Source organism: Protopterus annectens, chromosome 2.part0, assembly GCF_019279795.1.
Source record: "Protopterus annectens isolate FY-2018-M chromosome 2.part0, PAN1.0, whole genome shotgun sequence".
Lineage (NCBI taxonomy): Eukaryota > Metazoa > Chordata > Ceratodontiformes > Protopteridae > Protopterus > Protopterus annectens.
This window is the reverse complement of record NC_056728.1, coordinates 130,570,687-130,597,670: the sequence shown is the minus strand read 5'-3', so window position 1 is coordinate 130,597,670 and position 26,984 is coordinate 130,570,687. Positions and strand designations below refer to the sequence as shown.

Sequence of the window (26,984 nt, the reverse complement as noted above, 5' to 3'; positions counted from 1 at the left end):
AATACAGACATTATGCCTCTGTCCTAGCCTATAAAGTAATTTAATTTCAGCTATTTTTCTGAAGATAACCTCCTGTGTTCCAGTTTCCACTGTTAAAATATATACATTAAAACAGTTACAATAGTGCTTGTACATTTCTAATGTCTTCCAGCAGGGTACATTGTGGTTACATTTTAAGCACAATTATTTTATAAAATACCTTTTTAACACACACTTCTGTACCAAAAGTTTGATATACACATGACATAACATTCTAATACATTTGTAACATGAGCATCTTATATAAATCATGTTGATATTCACAACTGACATAAGTACTGAAAATATTCCAGATAATTGCATTGGCAGTATCTCCTTTCATGACACTTTCTTCAAAGAGAGATACAGTGAGATTTTCCAGTATACAGTGGAGATCCCAAGAAGGGGGCATGGGATTCCTTGAGGATCTTAGACGTAGTACCCATTTTAGTAAATGTTTGATCTTGGGCCTAGAGAGAATAGATGGACTGAGGGGAAGACGGACACAGATGGTTGATAAGGGGGCCTTGATGGAGTATGCAAGACCTGTTTTCATGTGCTTGCACAAACAGTTTAGGATGAACAAGACCTCAAATTTTGTGGGGTCCTGATTATTGCTATGGCACCAGAAAGAAAATCTTTTCCATTTGGCTATGTAGGATTATCAAGAAGTGGGTCTCCTTGTCTCCTGGAGGACCCAAAGTACATCACCTGAATGGGATCAGAAACGATCATCCATAGGCTTAGATTTGGCCATGACATGTTTGGGTGAGGCAGTCAACCGATCTGCCTTGTGTGGTGGATGCCCTTAGCTAGAACCAAGGGTGTCACCAATAAGAGCTTTGGTCTTTCTTTTTGAACTTTTATTAATAACCTTTGGAATCAGAAGTAGAAGAGGGAAGTGGGGTGGCTCATGGTATGGGACTGCTTGGCTGTTTTGTCAAAAAAACAAGTTTAAATAGTTATTTTTTACACACTAGTAACAATGCAAACTGCAGATTAGTGTGTAAAGTTGAAGATGCAATGTTTTATGGAACTCAGAGCTGCATGCATGCGTGCTCAAGTTCCACTTAAAAAAATATATATATTTTTCTTGTTGCTGGTCCGTTTTTAAAACAGTCCGGATTAGGAAGACTGCAGGCATGAATGAAGATGTCCAGAAGTCACTGCGGTTTTAACCTTAGTAAATTAGAACCAGACTGGACTGTTAAGTCAGCAGCTACATCATGTAATCTGAGTATATGACATATCCGCTGGTTAGTCCTATTACTCTTGCGTTCTCTTCCCGCACTTTAAGTTATACAGTTAATTTGAAAGGGAGAGAGAAAGAGAGATGGATGACTGAGAAAGCATTATAAACTCCGTGGATCATTTCTATTTGTTCATCATGAGATTACTTGTTAGGTAAGTAAGAGAGGCCAAGGATTCCTTGGCAAGGAAGATTTTTTAAATTAACTCCCTGTAAAAAAAATAAATAAATAAATAAAAAAAAAAAAAAATCATGAAATAAGTCCTGTGTTTTTTTTTTTTTTTGGCAGGGCCAATCAGACACTTTCTGCATTTTTTCCTGGCAGGGTCAACCAGATACTTTCTGTATTTATTTTATCTTGGAAGGGTTGGCCAGAAAATTTCTGTATTTAATTTATTATTTCCTGGCAGGGTCGACCAGATACTTTTATTTTCTTTCTGACATCATGGGCCTGGAGTCTGGCATGGTCAACCAGACAGTAGAAGGCCTAATCTAGAGTGAACTGACTGTTTTAGGGGCTGTTTGTGATGCTTTTCTTACAATATCCTGGCATGGTCATCCAGATACTAGTAGGTGGTGTATGTGTCTTGGAGGCTGTTGATGACTGTTTTTTTTTAGTATAATATCCTGGCAGGGTTAACCAGATACTAGGGAGGCAAAGTATTTTGAGGACTGTTGATTTATTTATTTTTATTAATATAATACACTGGGCATGGTCAACCAGATACTAGTGGTCTTTGTGTTTTGTAGGCTATTGATGACTTTCTTTTTTAATGTAATATCCTGGCAGGGTTAACCAGGTACTAGGGAGGCAGTGTGTTTTGGGGGCTGTTGATTGATTTGTTTTAGTGCAATATCATGACAAAGTCAACCAGATACTAGGGAGGCAATGTGCTGTGGGGCTGTTGATGGATTTTTTTTAATATATCATCTTATCAGGGTGAACCATATACTAGAGAGGCAGTGCATTTTGAAGACTGTTTGTGGACATTTTTTAATACAATATCCTGGCAGGGTGAACCAGATACTAAAGAGGCACTTTGTTTGGAAGACTGCTTATGGATATTTTTTTTTAATGTAAACTCTTGGCAAGGTTAACCAGATACTATGGAAGCAGTGTGCTTTGGAGGCTGCTGGACTGTGGATGTCGTATCTAATAAAATATCTTGGCAGGGGTTAAACAGATTCTAGGTATGCAGTGTGTTTTGGGGGCTGCTTGTGGATGAAATATTTTTAACCCAATATCTTTTTTCAGGGTCAATCATGACATTTTAGGATTGTGTGTGGATGTTTTGCTGTTGAAAATCTAGCCTTGCTTGACTAAAGTGTGTATGGGTAAACTGAAGTAAGATCACCTGCAAGCTCTTCACTATGCAATGCAAAAGAAATACAGTAATGTAACCATTGACTTCTCTCTTCATTACTGTAAACCTTGCATGCTCGAATCAGATACTGTGGGTGGGCAACAGGGCTTGGGGGGGGGTTATGCCTACTATATGTGAATGAAATAACTGGCCTTACTGTTGTACAAGAGTAATGTGAACTTGACTGAATTAAGATCGACCACAAGCTCTGAACTCTGGCTACTGTTTATGTGAAAAAATACATATATTAGTAACAATGTTTTCTTTTATCCTTTTTTTTTTGTCTTTTAACCTCAAAAGTTCAAATCAGATACTGTGGATGGGGAGAAATAGGGACTGGGGCTGTGTGTGAATGTAACAACTAGCCCTGCTGTTTACTGTTGTAATTTTGGCTTTGCAAGACTGCAACAGCTGTCTGTACTTTCAAATAAATGTAATCTAATTATCAACTGTACGAATCATTCTTAATGTATGTTATGTTATATGTGTCCATGTACATACTGAATGTCTGTTTAAAAATGTTTGTAATATGTTAGAGCATTTCTCCCTGAACATAGGCTAAACGTCTTTTTTTATTTATTTATTTATTTTTTTTTTTACTAAAGACAGTTGGACAATCGTGAGTAAACAAAAGTAAAATAAAATGAAATTTTATTTGTGTAAGGTGAGCTGGCATAAAGTTGTGACTAATGTTTCTGTCAACTAAATGAAATTAGTGCAAGTATGTAACCAATTACTATTATTTCTACTTTAATCCTGGCAGGGTCAAAGCAGATACTTTTGTTTGGTAATGGGGAGGGGGACTGTGTTACTGAAATGGGTTGACTGGCCCTGTCTACTGCTGGAATTCTGGCTTTGCAAGATTAATGTGTATTTTTATAAAGTCAACTGTCATACAAGCCTGTGTCACTGTCTCTCAGAACCACTCGCACATTAGGCATTGGAGTGGCTTTGAATTGTAAATAATAAATTAAGACAGTACAGTGGGATTTCCAAATCTCCTTACTTTTCACTTGGCATTGTACAAAATGCAGATTACCTAATAAAATACAATGCATGCTTACTATATCACATGTACTCATAATAGTTTCATGCAGTCAAGATCAACCACTTTTTTACTGTTTAGAAATGTTTAGGTTCTGTGCTGTTATAGCACAACTTAAAACCCCTCATTAGCTCTGAAATGTGATTTAGTCTAGTATTTGGTAGACTATACGGCATGTACAATAGCGACTGTACAGTTATTTTATCTAAAATGATATGCATGATCTGTGTTGCTCCCACTGCTATGAAGTTAACCCCAAAGTTTTCTAGTTGTCCTCACCTCATTCAGGTGTCTCCTGCAGCCCCCCTTTGGTTTGAAGTCACCAGCTGCTGCTGTAGTGAAGGCATACAGAAGCTTCCCTGTCCACTGGGAGAAGAATCCATTTGTCCTCCATGCTGAGGGACAAGTGGTCCTGGTGCAATAACAGGGGAGTTGTTTGCTGCTCTGAGGCAAATAAATCTATCTGAGGTGTCTCCTACCTGTGTAGGATGTCCAGGACGAATTGTCTGTTTAGGGCCCATTGCTGAAGGTCCTGGATACACCTGCTTAATGAGTCAGCTAGAACACAGTCCTGAGATGGATTTATGTGGGGAGCACAGACATGCTCTTCTGCGTGACCAAGTCCTAAGCACTCTGTGCTAGTCTGCACAGTTAGTATGATTGTGTGCCTCTTTGCTTATTTGGGTATGGGTTTTCAGGCATGTGAAAAAAATGTAACAGATAGGATGAGAGTCCTCATCTCCTTCAGGTTGATGTGCTCCTGTTTGATTGTGGGTTCTCACCTGCCCTGAACTCTGAAGGAACCAGACCAGGGCCCCAGAAGTCATCCAAGGCATCTGTATACATCTCATGAGATGGAGTTTATGGAGTGAAAGGAAGCCCTGAGTTCAGTTTTACCTGGTCTATCCACAATAAGAAATCCTTTCTGAGAAAAGGTATGAGGTGAATCTTTGTCTACAGGATGTGTGTGTTTGGGCTATAATGTTTTCAGGTACCACTGAAGTTTCCTCCTGTGCAACCTGGCTACAAGGAATATTTGGATGGTTGTCGCCATAAATCCCAAGACTCTCAAGAGGTCCCTGGCTGAGCATCTGTTGAGGGAGAAAAGACTATGAAAGTAAGCTGTAAGACTTTGCATCTTCTCTTGAGATAAGTAGGCCTTGGTGTACAGTCTTTAGCACAGGAACACCATGCCCAGAGTGGCTGAAGGAAGTACTTTTTGTAGCGGATGGTGAACCTCAACTACAAGACAAGGTTGAGGGTGAACTGTTGATATTGCAATAAGATCTGCTGAGAAGCAGACTGAATTAGCAGATCATCTAAATATGGGAAAATCTGAACTCCATGAGTTTGACACAAGGCTACTACTGGTGCTAGGCACTTTGTGAATACTCTTGGGGCTGTGGAAAGCACAAAATACAAAATAATAGAAATGATATAACTGAGTATAAAGCCTGAGGAATCGCTGGCAGGGTGGTGTGTGAATGGGAATATTTAGATAGGAATCCTTTAAATCCAGGGAGACTAGATATGTCTGTGTAAGTACAAAAAGACAGCATCATCTGTTGGGAGAGCGTTTTGAAATTTGCACATTTAGGTTAAGTGTTTAGTAAAGTGTGATCCAGTTTTGGTCTCCACTGTCCTTTTCCTGGAACTAGGAAAAGTCTGGAGTATATTGCCCTTTTGATAAATTTTATAGGCTCTGGTTCTGTTGTACCCTGGGCCTGTAGTTCGTTTAGAATTATGGTAGAAGTTGAAGCTGGTTCTGGAGTGGAGGGGATATTCTGTTCAATGAAGGAGGTTCTTTCCAACACACGGCATAACCCTTTTTATGGAAGATGGTAACAGAGATTCCTCTAAAAAGGGAGGCCTCCCAGATCTGAGGTCCCGTTGAGGTTTCTCTAAAAATTTCTTTCTGGGTGCCTTCTTGTGTTTCTGAAGTCTGGAATTCCTTCTAACAAAATAAGTGGGCTTGGCTAGGTAGTTCCACTTGTTCTAGGCAGAGAGGTAAGCAGAATTTGTCGGCAGTCTTTCATAGTTTTGCCTTGGGCCTGTAAGGTTTTAAGAAAGTTGGTTGTCTGTGGGCCAAACAAAAGATTCCTGTCTAAAGGTGAGTCAGTAAGTTTGGCTTTGAAATTCTCTGGGATAAGTTGTCTACACAACCATGCATACCTGTAAATGAAGGAGCAGACAACTGCTGCTCTTGAAGAAGCTTCCATATCATCATAAATACATTCCCTGCTGTGTCTAACTACCTGAGTAGCCTGACTGATCAGGGACAGCATTTGTTGTTTAGAGTCTGAACCCCAAGAATCCACCACTACCTTGCTCAAAGTTGTGTTGAGTATGGACAACAGGAACTTGGTCATCTGGGTCTAGTAGTTAGTAGCCCTGAATATCAGAGTAGAGAAATATAAACCTTCTTTCTTCACCTATCCATGGTCCTACTGTCTTTTTCTATAGGGAGAGCACTGGCATTGGGGAGCAATTTATAAGGATTGTCAGAAGAGAAAGATACTGCAAGTCTGCCACAGGGTTCTTATACAGGAACTTAAGGTCATCAGGAACGCTGTAAAACCTGTCAGGTCTTTAAGAGCAGGAAGTTGTGAATAAGGAGCTGTAGAAGTCAACTGTAAAGTGTTCAAAAGAGCCTCCAGAACTGGAGGGACAGGACTGCCACTTTCCATAAGGCTGTAATACCTTTGCTAGAATTTGAAATTTGCCTCAATTCCCACACAAAATGTTTCATTATGTTTACAACTGTCTCCCCAAAAGAAGCCACACCCACTGGGGAGTCAGGGGACATTAAGTCTTCACTCGCCTGGGTAGGTTCCTTCAGATGATGAATTTGAGAGGATTACACCACAGAATCTTTAGAGTCTGAGACATCTTCATCTTCAGAGGATGATGATGAATCAACTACTGTTATTTTCTGAGAGGTAGGAGCAGGAGGTGGAACAGAAAGGGAAGGAGATTTTAGGGTCATAATGGCCCTGAGGGAAATCCATCTACTCCTCCTCTCTAGAAGTAGGTGGTGAACAAATATGTTTTATCTCCTGATGCTCTTTCTTTGCTGTCATGTCCACTTGAACCAAACAGGAAATTTCAGAGGACTGAAGTAACTAAATTAACTTTCCAGGAAGCTCTTTCCTGACTAAAATCTATAGGATGCCTTTTGGTCGCTCTGAAATGATGATTTGCAGTTCCTCCGTTTCTGCAGAAGTCATCTCCGCAGTCATATGACCCTCCAACACCATACTGGCTTCTAGCGGGGTCACAGCAGAGGGCATCAGAGGTGGAGTCGGACATACCACAGATTCTGTAATCCCAGCAGGTGTGTCAGAATCTGAGTGGGTAGACAGTGTCAGGCCTAGACCTCAATTTTTTCTTGTGCGACCAAGGTACATCAGGAAAGACCAAATATACCATCTTGGAGTGGGCCAACCGCTTTTATCACTGGGTCTCTAAGAAACTGTTAAGCAAAGAAACAAATCGCAAATGCTTGGGCAAAAGGGATTGGCAAATGGAGCAGGCCTTGTAGTTGTGTTCCACCCCAAGGCAGAAGAAACACTGGGTATGGAGGTCTTTGTAGAGAATTTGCCTACTGCACTCACACTTACCCCTTCTAGCTGACATCTACTACACATGCATCTAAACACTTTGAAGCAAGTAAAGAAAGGTTCCTCAGGGGGGCACAACTTATTTTTAGGAAGCAATGGTACCAATGACTAAGTAGCAGTCAGTCAGGTGTGCAACCCGTGTTCGGGCTGGTGCCAAGATGGTCTGAGAATCTATGCTAATACGTCTACATATATACCCCTACATTTGGGTGCTGAGGTCATAAGTCAGACATATGATCCAGGGAAGGTGAAGCTTTGGTACCCCAGATGGAAGCCAATGGAAATTACCCATCTGTTTGGAAAACTGCAACAGTGATCTCAGTCAGGGCATTGCGTCTTTATTTTATGTTACTTTTCTCCTCCCTTTCCCTCTCAGTCCTACTTACATCTCTACAACTGGTCTGTGAATCAAAATCAAAAGGCACAGATGTAATTATGTTTCAGTGAACTTAATTCTTCTTTTATACTATACTAATGTTCTTCTATTTATCAATAATATGCCACTACCTTGTATTACTTTCACGTATTACACTATGCTACTGTATCTGTTATTCCTTTGCTGCAAATCTCAGGCTATATCTAAAACGGGTCCTTTACAAATCAAACCACTAACCAGGTCAACAAAATAAACAATCGAGTTTCAATATATATTCAATCAGCTCAGATATCACAGAATATGATGAAATATCAAACATATAAAATGTCTGTTAAGTTTAAAGTGAAATAAGAAGTATTAACTATATGAATGAACAATTCTTTAAACTTAGAAAAACACCTAAGGGTTTTAACATTAAAAGTTAAAAATGTTGGTATTTTCTTTTTATTCCTCCTGTGAGTAAGGGCTTGTGCTGATTTGTCAGAATTTAATAAGGATTTTAAAGAAAAAAGTGATGCGCTGTCTGTACATATGAAAGCATTAATACAAGCTTGAAACGAAAATACTACTGTACTGAATATATGAGGGAACTCTATGGATTCAGAGTACGGTAAAATATTAACCATACAGAAAAGATAAATTGTCTAACAGTGTAAAGTAACGTAATACAAACCTAAGCTTTTTGTATTTCTCATGAAGCCATGTATTTATGATTTGGAACGCTGACATAATGTACAACATGATGGAAAAAACAGTAGTATGAAAAAGTCAATGTCCAGTCTGAGATGGCATATAATGCACTACTGACTGCTGGTCCAACTAAACTGTTTCAAATGATCAAACAGTAATGTATGAAACCATTAAGTACACACTTGTCAGTATATCTATATACAGATATATTGCACAACATGACAAGGGATTAACTGACAGATTTACTGAACAGAGTTATGTACACAAGGGTTTAATTCTAGCCACATGAATAATCATTTACAAAGATGAGTAAATGTAATTTAATGAATATGACTAAAGTAGTAGTACAGCAAACCTACTGATTTCAGATATGTCTAGATATAAAGGAAGAAAGCTGGATATTGACATGCTTAGCAGGTGGCAATGTGAGGGAAAACTATCTTATGGGTATTAATTGTTTAAGGACAGAAGAGTAAATGGATAAAATTTAATGAAAGACTGGTAGCATGCGTTAAAAAAAAGCCTGTTGCCCTAACCGAGAAGTCTGTGCAGTCCTACTGAGCACAACACAGTGTGAGGTGAATGGTTATGGAAGCAAAATGTGAATGATGTGATGTGAAATATTTTTACCAGTCCTGCTTACAATGCCTTATTTTACTGGATCAGACGTCCAAACTGCATATACATTGAAGAAATATTTGCGGAAAAGAAATAACAAGCCTTCTTATCCCTACTGGTTAGGCTGATGGGCTCAGAGGATAACATGTTGGTCAATGTAGGGACACATATACAGACAGGTAAAGCAGGCCGGTACAAATGAAATGTACAGGCCTACTTTAGAAAATTATGAACTGTATGGTCTTGATATGAATAGCAATACTTTCAGGAGTGACCTGCAGGGGTGATGATGGCAGGGGCCCTTGCACTTATTTTTCACTAAATGTATTGTAAGATTAAGTGGATCATTTCATAATACCGGGATTTAGACCACAGATTATACAACTGTGGGACAAAAAAGATATGTAGGTGGAAGTAGTATGTATATAAAATGGAAGACCAGGCAGGACTACTTAGACTGCATTTTCAGCAATATGTTGTCACAGGGATTTCAACAGGCATGGGCAGTCTGTTTGCTAAATGAGGGTTTTTGGCAAAGAAGCTTGGGAATACTACATTCAGAAGTAAGGAAACATGGTAAACAGTAATAAGAAAATATGATGATGACTATAGTTGACCAGGTATACTGGTAGAAAAAGTGATGGGTAAATAAGACTTAATGGATGTTTTGAGGTTAGTTAACTAATTTAAATTTAAGAGCAACATATCCAGTTTTCACTTCATGTCAGATTGGAACAGGTGCATGTGGCTGTATACTGATGCTCTCCTGAGTAAAGAGATGTGTTTTAATATATGCCCAAAAATAGAATCACGTAATTAAGATGATTAAAAAACAGCACTAGAGTTTAATTCTGGAAGCTGTTATAGTGAAAAGGTATATAGAAATATTAATATGAAATTGCATGGAATCATGTTTCATCACACGTTTGTACATACAATGATGTAAACAGCAGTAAAAAATATTATTTAAAAAATATTGGTGTCATACAAAGATTAAAAAAAAGCTAAGAAATGTAGCAATTCTAATCCATTACATGTGAAATGAGTTTGGGAATCTGATCAACACTGTATTGTGCCTAAATCCGTAATCTCTCCAATGTGAGCTAATCTAGTACGCTAGTACAGAAAAGAAAACCAATATAAAAAGTCTAGAAATCACAGATGTTCTCATATTTATGACAATCTATTACTTTTTTTATGTATACAAGTCTCTATATTATTTGTCAGTATTTAAAGTTCCAATATTTCCTGAATTTGTAACCTTTTGCAATTCATCTCACATCTCAGGTTCAGTAGCTACCTGGTCAATAAAGGGAATGGATGGATAGACACATGCATGCAAACATACATGCGTAAATAAGGAAGAAATCATAACAGGCAGTTTGCCATGCTCCATAATTAATAAATGGTCATCTTTGATTACATAAATTATTCCAAAAACATTCAAGAAAGGCAACTGCATTTTTCAGATGGAAGTCTCCCAAGTATATCTGGGTGAACTCGTGCAATAATAATTATGTTCACGAGAGAGGAAATCAGTGAAGGACAGCTATGCAAATCAATGTAAGTGGAAAATGAAACTAAACTTGATATTTCAGAGACTACAGGAGGGAAAAATTAATTTGTTAGAATCCCTGGAGGAGAAGTCAATCCTCCTGATGACAGCCAGCCCCAAATGTACACTGCTACAAATTTTGGCCTGATCCCTATTCCTGAGACAGTAACAATAAAGTCAGTTAAATATACAAAATTTAATAGTCCAACTAATTCACTTGTAAGATCAATGGTAGCATACTCCTTGGGCATTTTTTTTATTTTTATTTATTCGTACTTGTTCTTTGTCTATACCTGCACTGCTATTGACATTCCATGACAAAACTGCCAAGGTAGTCATTTTATTTATTCATATTTGTTAAAAGGGTAACAGCATTGACTCTTCTAGAGAATTTTCAGATTCAGTCTGGAGAAACGTGACATGTTTAATTAGATCTAAAATAACTCACAGAAGTCGCAGTACTATGTATGTTCTGACAGTGAAACCATTTTTAAACAATTATGATTATATACATAAAGCAGCCATAGTATAACATACTTTCTCAAAGACCGATTTTCAATGGAAAAACTGTGTTATTCTGACGCAAAACCACAGCTAAGGAATGTCAATTTATTTGGTTAATTATTGTTTTCTTCCAGTGAGCTCCCTACCTCACTGGAAGAAAAAAATAATTTTACTACTCTGTATTTTCTGTGTAGTGTGTATTGTAGCATAGCTATAATAAATTCATATTTTGGAGATTGTTACCTGCAGAACATCTGACATTCCTGATTATATTCTCCAGTACAAGTCCACAAATTATTCCCAACCAAATATTTACTTAGATGCTAGAACACACAGCAGCTACTGACATTCAACTAGAACTTCCAAACCTTGTGCAACTATTACTGAACCAGCATATGTTACACAAGTAGTGATACAATAACCAAGCCCTTGGCACATACCCCAGAAGTTTGCAAGCTCACATGTTCTAAAACATACTAGCATTGACATTTGGAAAACATCAAAAACATGCAGATCTTTATGATCTAAATTCATAATGAAGCAAAAAACAAGAAACAGACATACCAAAAGAAAACACATTCGGTACTTGTGTGGTTGCTGTTCTGGACTCTTCTGAAAAGAACTCGCAATGCAAAGTGAACTGCAAAACAAGTATATATAAACTTGTAAAGATCTGTGGCATTTTACTGGTAATGCTACAAGGTGAGCATACCACCCCAAGCTGTTTTGCCCTTTTAATTACATATAAGCATAGAAGTATGTACAACTATGTTGTGGTTAGTGTTATACTTACAGCTTCTGCTAATATTACACTGGTCAAAGATGATGGACAACTACCAGTTATGGACGATGCACAGTTTCTTTCAAAATATTTTTACTTCCAAAAGCTCAATGAATGGTAAATGATAGAACACTTGCATGTTGATAATACTACCAAAGAATGCACATTTTAATCCTTACCTTATCGGCTTATACTTAAGAAACTTCATGAATGCATCTTTTACATATAATGAAACAGTCAAAAGCAGCAGAATTACTTTCACTGCAACTTGGGGGGGGGTTGTTAGGGTGTGAAAGCACACTGCCTGAAGCTTCATGCAATTAGGCAAACGTGGGCGTAAACTCATTCTGTAAAAGCAAATGTATAAATCACACTTTTTTTTCTTGCAAGACAGTGCTTACCCCTTTTTTTCTAAGAGGAACTTTACGTCAGCTTTCAAAAAGGTGCTTTTTCTGTCACATTAACTGGTTATCTACACACCATGGACTTTGTAAATGACAGGATTTCAACATACAGCAGAGACCAATAAAGAAAGACTCATTTGGGTTATCATAGAGGTGTAGGCTAACTATTCTAGTGCCTAGTGTTGCCCCCTGATGTGGTGTCTCCTCAACTTTAAGAAAGGGAGCAAAGAAAACTAACTGCTACAGTTTAAGCTACACACAGAGCTACGATTTATGCAACACAGGGAGCGTTAAAGTACTTCAGTTCTGAGCACAAATCAACATCAGCAATCACTTCTGTATGTTGGTAAGGCACTGAACTGAGGTTAGCATCTGCCAATCTTATCACCTAGCACTTTGCAGCCAGGAGGCTGCCCAGTTCACCCCACCCCACCTACACTTCTGGGTTATCAGACATCAGCATGTCATCATCAAATGTAGCATTCACAGAAACAATGACAAATTAATTATATAAACGACAGAGTGCTGCAGTAAACAACATGACAACAAAAGCAGGGATAGAAGGTATTACAAAGTAAAAGATGCTTATCTTAAAAATCGCTACTGCAGACATTATCTGTAATTATGCAGGGGGACAAGCCACCTACAATCTGAAGTAGAGGTTTCACACATCCCAGCTGCTTATTTTCATTCAAAAAACATGCTCACCTGATGAAAGGGCAAAGTTCTGAATGAGTAAAATAATGTGATGCCTTTTTCTCTGAGGAATTGTGACTTTAACATTTAAATAAGTTTATGGGGGCAATGATAATTGCTTTCAGTACATGCACCTTAAGATACTGGTTATTTTGACTGCTTCATTCTACTCAGCAATCAGAACAATATGTACTTAATATTCTACTGTCCACAATCACTTTCTCTTAAAGCTTGCCAAACTTAACTTAGTTCAAAATATTACATGATTTCCAAGTTCTCGAAGAATACAACACTTCAGGTGCAAGTAACTTTCTATCCACAGATGGCACACTTAACATAGACTTCCCTTCAAAGTTCACTTTTAGACCACCTTTTCTTCTCCTTAATCAATGACCTCCCTGATGACCTTCCGTCTTTGAAGACTACATTCTGTGTTGATATTCTTCTACTTCCAAGCTAATGAGCATGCAAACAGTCTGCAAACCAAGTTTCAACATACCTTAACCACTCTGTCATTGGGCCACAACTAATAAACTGTTAATAAGCAAAAAAAAATTGTTATTCTATTAACATCCCATCACAGATACCCACTCACCTTCTGTACCCACACAGATAATACTGTTAACCAAGTCCTCTCCTATATGAAGCTATGCTGCAGAATTTCCCAGCTCTTTTCCCCATACAATTAAGACTGGCCACCGCTACACGTTCTTCTCCCTAAAATGGAATATAGTTTCCTTATGACTTTTCATTCTTCACATAACACCAATAAAAATACAAATCACTGTAAACAAAGTTTGCAGATTTGTCTTTCAAGTTGATGCCTGCATTTACCACGGTCTTCTTCAGCAGAAGGTACACAGGCTCCCTGCAAGTAAAAGGTCCACCAATATATAAAATTCTGAATGAAGGATACTACCTCCCCCATCACAGAAAGTACAGTTGCACAAGTCCTACTTACCTGTAACAGCTAGTCGAATTTCACACTGCTTCAGTGGCATATGGATTCTGTGCCTACACAAACTCACACTGGCAGCTTTCCAGAACTTGGACTCACCTCCTCTGACTCTCTGTAATAGGGGACTGTCTAAGCCCCTACAATCAGGTGAAGCTTAACCCCTGTCACAGAAAATCATTCAGTCTAAGTGCCGGCAGAAGAACTCATACAGTTGAATCTTCTCGGCAGCCTGCATTGGTGAACTACAGCTTCCAGAATTAGATGAGGTCCTTTTAGGGACTTCTCTTCTGCTTTATTATTAAATACTTTTGATTTCTGTTTTATTGAAAAATATACATACATACTAACTTTTTTTTGATATTCTTGCTATTTGCCTGAAACCAACCAAATTGCAGCCACAAAACACCAATATAAGTAACCATATGCCAACCAAGAACACAAGGTTGGATGCCATCGAACTATATACAAAAATATGATGGATGGCAGGTGGGTGCTGCCACTGAGGCAGTGTGAAATTAGAACATTTACTGCTACAGCTAAAGTAGGACTTGCACAATTGTACTATATTCATCATCCACACTGTCTAAGTAGCATATGGGTGGATTCCCAAAGCCTACCTACCTGGGAGGAAGAAGGATAAGGATCCAGGACATCCTGGAGGATTAGCCTTGCCATGCCTACTCAGGAACCTGAGAAAGAATCCAGTCTGTAGTGCTTTGTAAAGGTATGAACAGAGGACCAGGTTGCTGCCTCTACAATGCTTCTACAGTTCACTCCTTTCCAATGTGCCACTGAAGAGGACAAGGCTCTGGTGGAATTCTTAACCTTGCCTGGAATAGTTTTAGCATGGCAGGAGTAAAAAAAATGACAGCAGAGGGAAACCAACTAACAGTTGTTTGCTTAGAAACAGGGTGACGCGTCTTAGCCCCAGAAGAGGAAATAAACAGCTATTAAGCTTTCTTGAAGGGGTTACTTCTGTCAAGGTAGCACCTTAGCTGCCTGTGCGCATCAAAGGTAGGTAGAATCTTCTCTCCCTTGTTTTTTTGTTTCTGGAAAGGAAAGGGTAAATTCAGAAATACCTTTTGACATGAAAGAAGGATCCACCTTGCCCTTGTGCAAAATCAGATAAGGATGGCTCACCATGACAGCTTGCAGCTCAGTGGCTTGTCTTTCAGATGCCAGAGCAATAAGCAAAACAGTTTTCCAAGTTATGAACCTGAAAGGCAGGTTCAAAATGAGATAAAGTCAATTTTTCAAGAACAAAGTTGAGATTCTAAGGAGGAAGCATTTGCTTTTGAGGGGGTCTCAAGTGCAACACTCCTTTTATAAACTGCTTTGACCACAGAGAAAGACAAAAAGAGTGGTTATACATGGACAGACTAGCTGAGCTGGCTGCAAGATGCACCTTGACAGATGAAAAAGTAAGCCATCATTGAGTAGCTTACAGAAATATTTTATAACCAGAGGCGTACCTCTCAGCTATCAAGATTTATTCAGAATATCTAAGTTTTTGCCTCATATTTTTGGCCTATTCCTCATACAATTTGTGGTTTTCTGGCAAATCACTAAGAACTGAAGTTACTAAATAATGACATACATTTGAATTTCAGACTATGCCCTTCAGAAAATGCATCCTAACACAAATCATGTTATTCTAGCAACTTTCCAAGTTTATAAGAACAACATTTAAAGTCTGTCCGTATTTCTGAGCCTTTGCCTCCCCACCATTATTTTTGGGTTTGACCAGATTTCTTGCATTAAGAGGTTGAGAGGTATGACCAGAGGGGACAAACACCATACCAGGTCATCTGTTACCAATTAAGCACCAACTAGAAAACCTCTTCCATTTGCAGACATAAGAATTTCTAGCTGCAGGTTTTCTTGCCTCCTTCAATACCTGCTGCACATTCTCATGAGCCAAGTGCCTAAAAACATACCAAGAAAGAATCATTCAGGCTGTCAGTGGCAATTGCTCTCAGCTGGGATGCAATCACCCCAACAGTGCTTGCGTAGATCCAGACTGAGGGGAAGCTCATGGCAATTGGCCTTGGCCAATTAGATTAAAGAACCAAATTTGCCTAGGCCAAAAGGCAGTCACATCACAGTGATCTTTGGTAATTCTTTCTGAATTTTCAGAAGTACATTGGGTATCAGAGGAGAGTGTGGAAATGGATAAGGGAACATTTTCTTACAAGGGAACAGGAATGCTTCTGTCCTCCAAGAATGGGTGTAACAATGCCTTAAACAGAAATTTACAACGGTCTGTTGTGAAAGGAGGCAAACATGACTACCTTAAGTGTTCCCCACATTTGGACCACATCCAAGCAGTTCTCTGTCCTGAGGTTCTATTCATGAGGGTCCATCTGGGATTTGCTTAGTCTGTCTGCCACTACCTTTCACTCTGACAGGATGAGGAGGCCTGAAGCATCAAAGAGTGCTGTAAGGCTAGCTCCCAGGTCTTGTCATCTTGTTACAGCAAAACGTACCCCCTCATTTGTTCAGCTACCACATGACTGTGGGGTTGTCTGTGACCAATAAGAGAGGCCATGGGAGTCATAAGTGGTGAAGAACTTTTAAAGGTCTTAATCACTGTTAACAATTCTTTTACATGTATATGCTTTGCAGCTTCTGAAGGACCCCATTCACCTTGCATTAGAACACCCCTGGACACTGTTCCCCATGCAAAAATCTGACGAGTCCATATGCACTGACTGAAATGGAGTCTTGGGGGAGGACAACAGGTCAGGACTGAGAAACATCTGATCCTTCCAACGCTAACTCTTGTTTCACAAAATCCAGGACTGGTACCTGAACAGCAAAGGAAGCAGGTGCTGGGATAAAAAAAACAAAAAAACAAAAACAAAACAAACAAAAAAATAAACTGAAGTATCTTTGAATCTTTCGCATGTGGATTCTGGCCAGTGATGTCAAGGGGACCACTGATGACATGAGACCTACAATTTTGAGAAACTCTCTTGTGGAGGCAGCTTCTTGAAGAGAGAAATCCCTAAAAATGTTCTCAACTGTCAGGACAAAAAGGTCATACTTTCTTCTGTGTCCATCACACATCCCTGGAAGACAATTCTTTGAAGGTGTGAGCCAGAACTTTTGTAGGTTCAACAAGAAGAGGGGAACAATTGGAATGTGATGGTGCAAAGTCACCATTAAACAGTAGACAGGGAAGAAGGCGTAGGACCATCTGTAGAGTAAGCATTTTGAATTTGCATACTTTCAGAAAGGTATTTAGGTATGACAAATCTAACACTGATTTCCACAACAGCGCCTTTTTGGATACAATTCGTGTAAAATCATTTTCCTTTTTGTGGTGCAGGAACTAGTTACATAATCTCTGCTTGCAAATTGTGAAGAAGTGTCAGAGAGAAGAGATGTGTCTGGTCCGGTCTAGAGGGTGTGAAGGGATTTCCCCTGAAGGAAGGACGATGTTATGTCCACTCCCAAGGGTAACCTCACTGAATTATTCTCAGCACCCACTTGTCTGAATATCTGCAGTCAAGCTACTGGGTTGAGCAAAAGCCTCGAGGAGGTGGAAAGGGGCGAAGGCACAGGAAGAGGGGACAGGATGCCCCCAGTCTTGGCTTAGTCATTGTTTTGCAGGGAAATTATCTTTTTTGTAAAAGGAACCCTTTTATTTGATTTGGAAGCATAATCGTCCTGCCATTTCTTCTTGGTACCCAGGCTCGTTAGGCTGGAATTTTTGTTTGTTCTGCCCTTTGAAACTGGATGACTTGTTAAGAGAGGACTTGGCAATATAAAACATTTTAGATATACCATGCAACAATTTACCCCAATCTTCCCATCATTTGAGAATCTGGGTAGCAGCAGTATCAAATGCAAATTCAAAACAGCATTCAAAATCTCAGATCCTCAGAAAAAATCTGGTTATGTAACCATGCATACTTTCTCAATACAACAAAAGTGGATGCATTTCTAGAGACAATGTCCGCACTTTCCAAGGCACTCCTCAAAGCACATTCTGAAGACTAAATTACTAGACTGAAACAATGTTTTTTTTTTTTTTCTCTGAGATTCTAACCACTTGCCAATTTTGCCCGAGGGTGCAGGGTTAGAAGAAGATAAAGCCCTCTTGTTATAGTTGGCAGCTGGAGAAACCACAGCTGGGTCAGCTGACAAAGGAGACATGAGAGCTGCAAGATCTGAGTATACCTTGTATTTCCTCAAAGCCTTTTTAGGAACTGGTTCACTAGCCAAAGGGGTTTTACATGCAATATTATAGACATCTTCTAAGACCATTACCACAGAAGGAAAACACAAACCATTTGGAATCTTGTCTTTAGGAAGATTAACTCTACAAAGCTCTGGCATAGCACAGGATTGCTTATAGTCAAATACATCTCTAAACCTAGTTAGCATCTGTAGAAAGGTTAACACCTGTTTGGCATTTTTTAACATGATCATCTTCCTAAGAATCAGACTAGGGAGACTCAGAGTGTTCGTTCCTGTTTGCGTCAGAGTCCTCATCAAAATCTGCAGTGCTAGGCTGATCTCTAGAATAAGAGTATATAGTCTTGTAGATTAGCTGACTGTAAAACACTCTAAACTAAGGAAACCACATTAACACTATACATGGTAATAATCTGATTGTTTATTGTGTGCTGAAATCACTGTTTCTTCTTACTATGAAGTATATATGCTACAGGACAAATGATCTATGGAGAGCATTATGTCTGGCAAGGGATCTCTTACCCCAGACCTTTCCTGAACCCTTGAGCTAGGTTCTCGAACTGACCCCATACCTTGGAAGACTTGTCTCACACCAGATGTTAACATGGGGAAAGGTAACTGGTCTGTGGGCTGGCTTAAGGCAACAACAGATTCACAAACCACAGGATGAGGCATTCTTTTGTTGAGGTTTTTTTTTTTTTTTTTTTAATATTATTTGATTATTTGCAAATGGATTTGATAGGGGGTGGGAGTTGGGGAGGTAACCGTATCAGAATACTCAAGTTATAAGAAATAACACCAGCTAGAATACACCAAAAATATTAAGAGCAAAGGGCAGATACAGTAAAAAATAAACTTTGCCCTCATACAGCAAAATATGGCTTCTTCCTTCAGCTGCTCCTGTTAGGGGTTGCCACAGTGGATCATCTGTTTCCATTTCTTCCTGTCCTCCATATCTTGTTCTGTCACACCAACCACCTGCATTGTCCTCTCTCACCACATCCATAAATCTTATCTTATGCCTTCCCTCTTTACCTCTTACCTGGCAGCTCCATCCTTAGCATCCTTCTTCCAATATACGCAGTGTCCCCCTCAGCACATGTCTAAACCATTGCAATCTCGCCTCTCTGGCTTGGTCTCCAAACCGTCCAACCTGAGCTGATCCTGTAATATATGATTCCTAATCCTGTCCATCCTCATCACACCCAATGCAAATCTTATCTTCAACTCTGCCACCTCCAACTCTGACTCCTGCCTTTTTGTCAATGCCTCCGCCTCCAACCCATATAACACAGCTGGTCTCAGTACCCTCTTTGCAGACCTGCCCTTTCACTTACTGGTACCAGTCTGTCACAAATCACTCCTGACACTCTTCTCCACCCTGCCTGTACTCTCTTCTTCACCTCTCTTCCACACTCACCATTACTCTGAACTGTCGATCCAAAGTATTTAAACTCATCCATCTTCACCAGCTCTACTCCCTGCATCCCCCATCTCATTCACACACATATATTCTGTATTAGCCCTGCTGACCTTCACTCCTCTCCTCTCTAGAGCACATCTCCACCTCTCCAGGGTCTCCTCAGTCTGTTCCCTACTTTCACTACAGATCACAATGTCATCCACAAACATCATAGTCCACGGGGACTCCTGTCTGATCTCATCTGTCAACCTGTCCATTACCACTGCAAATAAGAATGGGCTTATGTAATGCAATCCTACCTCCACCTTAAACACATCTGTCACTCTTACAGCAGACCTCACCACTGTCACACTACCCTTGTACATATCCTGCACCACTCTCACATACTTCTCTGACACTTCTGACTTCCTCATACAACACCACAACTCCTCTCTAGGCACCCTGTCATATACTTTCACTAAGTCTACAAAGGCACAATGCAACTCCTTCTGACCTTCTCGATACTTCTCCATTACTACTCAGAGCAAACATCGCATCTGTACTGCTCTTTCCCGGCATGAAACCATATTGCTGCTCACTACTCATCATCACCCTTCTTAACCTAGCTTCCACTACTCTTTCCTATAACTTCATGCTGTGACTGCTCAATTGTATCCCTCTGTAGTGACTACAACTCTGCACATCACCCTTATTCTTAAAAATTGGAACCAAAACACTTATCCACTCTCAGGCATCCTATCTCATTCCAAGATTCCATTAAACAATCTCCACTGCCATCTCTCCTAAACACCTCCATGCTTCTACAGGCATGTCATCTGGACCAACAGCCTTTCCATTCTTCATCCTCTTCATAGCTGTCCTTACTTCCTCCTTGCTAATCTGTTGCATATCTTGATTCACTATCTCCACATCCTCCAATCTTCTCTCCCACTTTCTCTTCATTCATCAGCCCCTCAAAGTACTCTTTTCATCTGCTCAACACACTCTCCTCGCTTGTAAGTACATTTCCCTAATTATCAGCGAAATAGGGCTAAACTACATAAAATATAGCAGAAACAGTTAGAACTGCGCTAAGCCTTGTTGCACAGTGTAGTAAACAACAGAAAACAGTCACAGTGCCAAGTAAAATTTACTTATCCAAATAGTGACAAAAGATCAAATATATGCCCTTAAATCAAACAGAAATCTTTTAAAACAGCATAAATAAGCACTTACAGATTCCCTTGCGTAAAGGAATAAAAAATGCAAACAAAATAATTTTCAATAAAATCATGATTTAATGTAGCAGTATTAAATCAGTAGCAAATATCATACAAGAAAAAGTGAAAAATACAGCATTTTCCTGTCAGAACTTCCAAGTGAAGAGATAAACAGAAACAGAGGCCTAGTGTTCAGCTGACACCACAGAAAAAGAAGTTATGTCCTTACCATAACGTTCCATGTGGAGTGTTCATCTCGCCTTGGTTATTACACATGGGTTCGGAGCCGATCCTCGGCTCCGTGCCGGCCGACTGCAAGCTCTGCATCGAGAAGAAGCTCGAGGACATCTAATACCCACAATCCCCCTCTGCCTTTACCTCAGATCTAGTTTGCAAGCAAACCAGACATAAAGCACGCACACATGCCAACTATATACATAAAATACATATATACAAACATACCCAGTGTATGATAGTAACAGTAATACTGCAGCAGCAGAAGGAGAATACTGCAGACCAGGCACCAAATCGAACGCGTTCTTCCTAAGGGTGGGAAGGGTGGGAGTGTAATAAGCGAGATGAACACTCCACATGGAACGTTATGGTAAGGACATAACTTCTTTATGTGAGAGTGTTCAATCTCGCTTTGTTCTTACACATGGGTAGCGTCCTAGCTCCATGATCCTGAGGAACTCAAGGGAGAACGTTCTTGAGCACAGTGGAACCAAAGGTTGCCCTATCCCTAGAAACCCTGTCCACTTTGTAATGAGATATAAATGTATGTGGTTTAGCCCAAGTAGCAGCTGCACAAATAGTGTCTAAAGGTAAACGAGCTGCGTGAGCCAAAGATGTAGAAATTGATCTGGTAGAATGTCCTCTAGGTTTTGCTGATAATGTTTGATCAGAAGCTTCATAAACATAAATGATACAGTCAGTTAGCCACTTCGAAAGAGTTCATTTCGTGACTGCAAGACCCTTTCTGCTGTCAGCAAAAGCTACAAATAGTTGATCAGATTTCCTGTGATCTTTTGTTCTATCCAAATAAAATCTGAGTTGTCTATGGACGTCTAGTTTGTGCAACATATACTCTAATTTATTAGAGTGGTCTTTAAAGAAGGTGGGTAATTCGATGGATTGATTAATATTATTAGTAGAACAAACTTTGGGAAGAAAGGATGGATTAGTGCGTAGGGATACTCTGTCAGAATGAAAAATTAAATAAGGATGTTTGACCGAAAGGGCCTGCAGCTCAGACACCCGTCTAGCAGATGTAATAGCCACTAGAAATAATGTTTTCCATGACAAAAATTTCAAAGTGCAACTTGAAGCTGGTTCAAAGGGTGGTAACATCAATTTAGAGAGTAATAAATTTAAATTCCACGGTGATGTCGGGCATCTGACTGGTGGTCTGATATGAAAGGAACCCTTTAAAAAGGCTTTACAAAGTCTGTGAGCCATAATAGGTGCACCACTTTCCTCTACATGATAGTTAGAAATGGCAGCTAACTGTACTCTTAAGGTAGCCGGGGAAACTCCTTCCTGAAATAATTCAGTTAAAAATTCTAAAATCTTATTCAACGGAGCTGTAACAGGGTCCAACTGATGTGACTCCGCCCAGAAGACAAAACGTTTCCACTTACTGGTGTAAGTCTTTGTAGTGGAAACTTTATGAGAAGCTACCAAAATATCTTGAACCGCCGATGTAAGGGGAATTGACCTGGCTAGAAAGGGAAGCGGAGCAGCCAAGCTGCTAGATGGAGAGATTCCAGGGATGGGTGAGGAACTCCTGACGAGTGAGTCAATAGATCTGGCTCTGGGTCCAGCATCCAAGGTCCCCGAATGCGGTGATGCAATAGAAAGGGGAACCGAATTTGACGAGGCCAGAACGGAGCAATGAGAATTATAGTCCTCTGAAGGTTGTTTGCTTTCTGTAGAAACTTTGCAATCAGGGGAAATGGAGGAAAAGCATATAGGAGACCCGGGGGCCAATCGTGCACCAGCCCGTCCCTGGGGACTTCCCTGGAGGTAATAGGGCAAAGTAGCTCCTGCATTTGGCGTTCATTGGAGACGCAAACAGATCGCAGGTAGGCTGGCCCCATTTGCGAAAAATCCTTCTCGCAACTGACTGTTTGAGGGACCACTCGTGAGGCAATAGTATTGCCCTGCTCAGCCTGTCGGCTATGACGTTGGATGACCCAGGGATGTGCGTTGCGATCAGAAAGCGACCGGTGGACTCTGCCCATTGCCAAATTCTCATGGCCTCTCTGCATAGTTGGTAAGACCTGGTTCCCTCTTGCTTGTTTATGTACCAGACTACGGACATGTTGTCTGTCTGAACTGCAATGGGCCCCGGGGGAAGAAGAGGAGCAAAATGTTGCAACGCCAAAACACTGCCCTCAACTCCAGAACATTGATGTGCAGATTGTACTCCAGATTGGTCCATTCGCCTTGGACTGTCTGTCCCTGAAAGATGCCCCCCCACCCTATCAGGGAAGCGTCCGTGGTTATCGTCGCTGACGGTGTGGGTAGCACAAATGGTCTTCCGCCGGATAGGTTGCAAGTCTGTAACCACCACCTTAGGTGTGATTTGCATGTTTTCGTTATCAATATTTCGTGAGTCAGTGGAAGTTGTTGGAAAGACCATTGTGCAAATAGAAGCCATTGTAGCACTCTCATGTGCAGTCTTCCCAATGGTATCGCAATGAGAGAAGCTGCCATGAGACCCAAAACTTTCAGAACAATTTTTGCTGGGGATTTTCTGGACGACAGAAGAAGGGAAATGTTGAATTGAAGTGCTACTATCCTTTCTGTAGGAAGTTTTAGAACTAACTGACGCGTATCTAATTCCGCTCCTATGAATAAGATATGCTGTGATGGCTGTAGCAACGATTTTTCGAAATTTACTGAAATGCCAAGGTGTGTACAAAGTTGTAGGGTGTAATCCCTGGCTTGTATCAGTTGACGCCTGGTGGTGGCAGACAGGAGCCAGTCGTCCAGATACGGAAACACCTGGAATCCTAGGCGCCTCAGATGAGACGCTACCACTGCCATGCATTTGGTGAAGACCCTGGGGGCTGTGGTCAGGCCAAAGGGCAGGGCTCGAAACTGATAGTGACTGGCTCCTAGCCGGAAGCGCAAATGATCCCTGGATGCCCTGGCCATTTTGATGTGGTAGTATGCGTCCTTCAGATCTATTGAGCACATCCAGTCGTCCTTCTGTAAGAATGGAAGGATCGATTGAAGCGTGACCATTCGGAACTTTTCCTTCTTGACAAAGGTGTTGAGATGGCTTAGGTCCAGAATTGGCCTCCAGTCCCCTGTTTTCTTTGGAACTAAAAAGAACCTTGAGTAAGTTCCGAATCCTATTTGGTCCACTGGGACTGGTTGGATGACTCTTTTTTTCTAGCAGCTTTGAAATTTCCGTAGCTGCTGGCTCTCGCAGATGGGGTGGTACATCTGGGAGCTTTCTTTTTGGAATGGGGTGGATAGAAATGGGATTTTGTAACCTCTGGTAACAACGCTTTTTACCCAATTGTCTGAGGAAAGATTTAGCCAGGCCTGAGGGTATAAAGCTAAGCGACCCCCGACTGCCTCCAGAGCAGGACAGTCGGGCCTCCTCTCAGGAGTGCTGAAAAGGTTTGCCAGGGAGGTTATCCCTGTCACCTTGGTTTTGCGGACCCCCTCTGCCGCCAGAGCGGCGTCTTCCACCTCTGCCCCCCCTCTGCCTCTAGAGGGGGCATCACCCTGTGTGTTTGGGAAAGATCCTTGGGGTTTTCGAAACCACATTTTCCCACCACGTTGCCCTTTTGGGTACGGTCTGGAAGGGGTGGAAAAACGGACTCCGACAGCAGACAGAGTCTTTCCCTCCTGTTCACACCAGGTAAGGGTCTCCTTTACTTTAGGGCCAAAAAGTGTGGCTCCGTCAAATGGGGCGTTAGTAAAGGAAGACTTGAAGGCTTCCGCAAATGAACATAAGCGCATCCAGGATTGTCTACGAAGAGCAATCGCTGAAGCCGCTGCCCTACTCGATCCTTCGGCTGCATAGGATATCAGCCTCATGGACGAGTTCACAATGGATGTAAGGGTGTTGAGATGCGCTGTAACTTTCTCTGAGACAGCGGCATCTGTAGCACCCTGGAGGGTATCTCCCAACTCTTTGACTAGATCCCTCTGTAAACGTGTAAAATGAGTCAAATAGTTCAGGGAACGCATAGAAAGCCGCTGAACTGAAAATGCGCTTCCGTATCTGTCCATGGTCCTAGAATCTTTGTTAGGCGGATGGACAGATGAGGAAGACTCCGACATCTCCTTTTTCGTGGCCGCTGCCACCACCATGGCGTCTACTGGAACTCCTTTGGTGAGGTAAGCTTTGTCCTGTGGTGCCGTGATGTACTTATTTGGCTTCCTAGGGACTGGTTCCACTGTGTCAGGAGTCTCCCACGGCCTTCGAGCAATCAATTCCATTAACTCATCAAAGGGCGGAGTGACCCAGGAGGAGGAAGGACGGGCACCAAATGCCTTCAGCAAAACTGACTCATCCTCAGAAGGGGAGGGCTTGCCAGTCACCTCTCTGTTTAAGGATCTCCAAGATGTCAGAAAACGAGACATCCTCTGAAGGTGACTTAGGGGACCCTTCTGACTCATCTAAGTCAGTATCAGATGTCAAGGATTCTTGTGGAGAATCCAAGTGTCTCCTCTTACACAGTCTTTTCCTAGGAACTTCTTCGTGGGGAGCATCCGAAGAAGCCTCCGAGGAAGAGGGGGCACCCTCCAGGGGTGGCTGAGACACTGGTGCCCGACGCTTGGACGTGGCCGTGGGTGCAGAGGAAGATAGCGGTCCTTTGTGGGGAGGAGAAGCTGTACCTGCTGATGTGGTTGTCTGGGTAGACAACACCTTCCTCATGAGGTCGAAGGCCCCCGGGTCCCGAGTCGAGGTATCTCCCGGTTCCGAAGAAATGGGAAGAATCCCCAAAACAGGAGCCGAAGGCACCGACCCCGAGGACGGAACCGAATCGATCCGTGCCGAGGCCCCGAGAGGGAGCGTCAGAACCGAAACATCGGTCCGACTCTCGGTCCCGGAACCAAGGACGGATCTTCGGCCACGAGACTCCGGTACCGGATCGGATGGAGTCGAGGTGAACGGTGTCGACCGAGAAAAAGACGGTTCTGGCACCGAGGGCTCCACAATCATCAGGTCAGCTTCTTCCGGCTCCGAAGACTGGACAGGTCTCGGAGGAGGAACAGGTGGAGATAGTGGTAGGCCTTCAAGTCTCGACATCAACTGAGAGGAGACCGAGATAAGCTTGGATAGGGCCGTATGCTCCATCAGTTTCTGCACCACACGGTCCACATCGGTGTCGGAAAGGGGTCTAGAAGAACGAGTCGAAGGGATCGAAGACGGAGCCGACCTCAGCAGAGTCGGTGGAGGGAGCTCCGTCACCGGTTCCAAGACTCGAGGCTCGAAACTGCCAACAGTTGAACACTCGGCCCAAGTCTGTGGAACCGGTGATCTAACTAGACCGAAGAGCTCGGAGCCGATGACTTTGGCTCCGGCGCCTTCGACCCCTTCGAAGACTTGGATGCCTGGTCTGAAGCATCCAGAGCCTCCTGGAAAGAGGGTTTCAGCAATCCTCTGTCCATCAGTTTCCTGCGCCTATCTGTCATGACCCTCCCACTAAAAGAGTGACAAATAGAGCAGTCCTCTTGTAAGTGGAGAGGGCCAAGACAGTAGACACAGGAACTGTGGTTGTCTGTGACCGACATCTTTTGGCCACACTGACAACGTTTGAAGCCAGATTTTAATTTTTCTGACATAATAACAATAAAGAAAGACAGTCCAGTAAGTAAAAGTCACTTCCAATGAAAAACAGTCAAATCCGGATAATAAGTGTCAATTCCTGTAATAAAGCAGACTACAACAAATACTTAGTCAAAGTTATTCAAGTAGGGGTGGTAGGCCCCGAAAAACTCTGTACCCTTTAGTTAAACTAAGTAACTAATCTAAGGAACCGAGATATCTAAGTCCACTCACACACCTACTCTAACTTTTCATTGACTAATTTTAAAGTAATTTTTTGAAAAAGTTTAAACAGAAAGATAAATTCTTATCTGTAAAAGCCTCGAGCTAGTCCCCAGCGATGCGTATGCAGCAGCGGCAAACTAGATCTGAGGTAAAGGCAGAGGGGGATTGTGGGTATTAGATGTCCTCGAGCTTCTTCTCGATGCAGAGCTTGCAGTCGGCCGGCACGGAGCCGAGGATCGGCTCCGAACCCATGTGTAAG

At 41.4% G+C, this 26,984-nt stretch overlaps 1 protein-coding gene across 1 annotated transcript in view; it reads right to left on the bottom strand.

Annotated features, from left to right (window-relative positions):
• PGAP1 (post-GPI attachment to proteins inositol deacylase 1) overlaps nt 1–26,984 on the bottom strand; it is a 2,682,422-nt gene that overhangs the window by 1,787,909 nt on the left and 867,529 nt on the right. Inside the window, exon 12 of the mRNA XM_044060619.1 lies at nt 11,604–11,679. Within this exon, the coding sequence (XP_043916554.1) occupies nt 11,604–11,679 (76 nt within the window). The remainder of the gene's footprint in view (nt 1–11,603; nt 11,680–26,984) is intronic.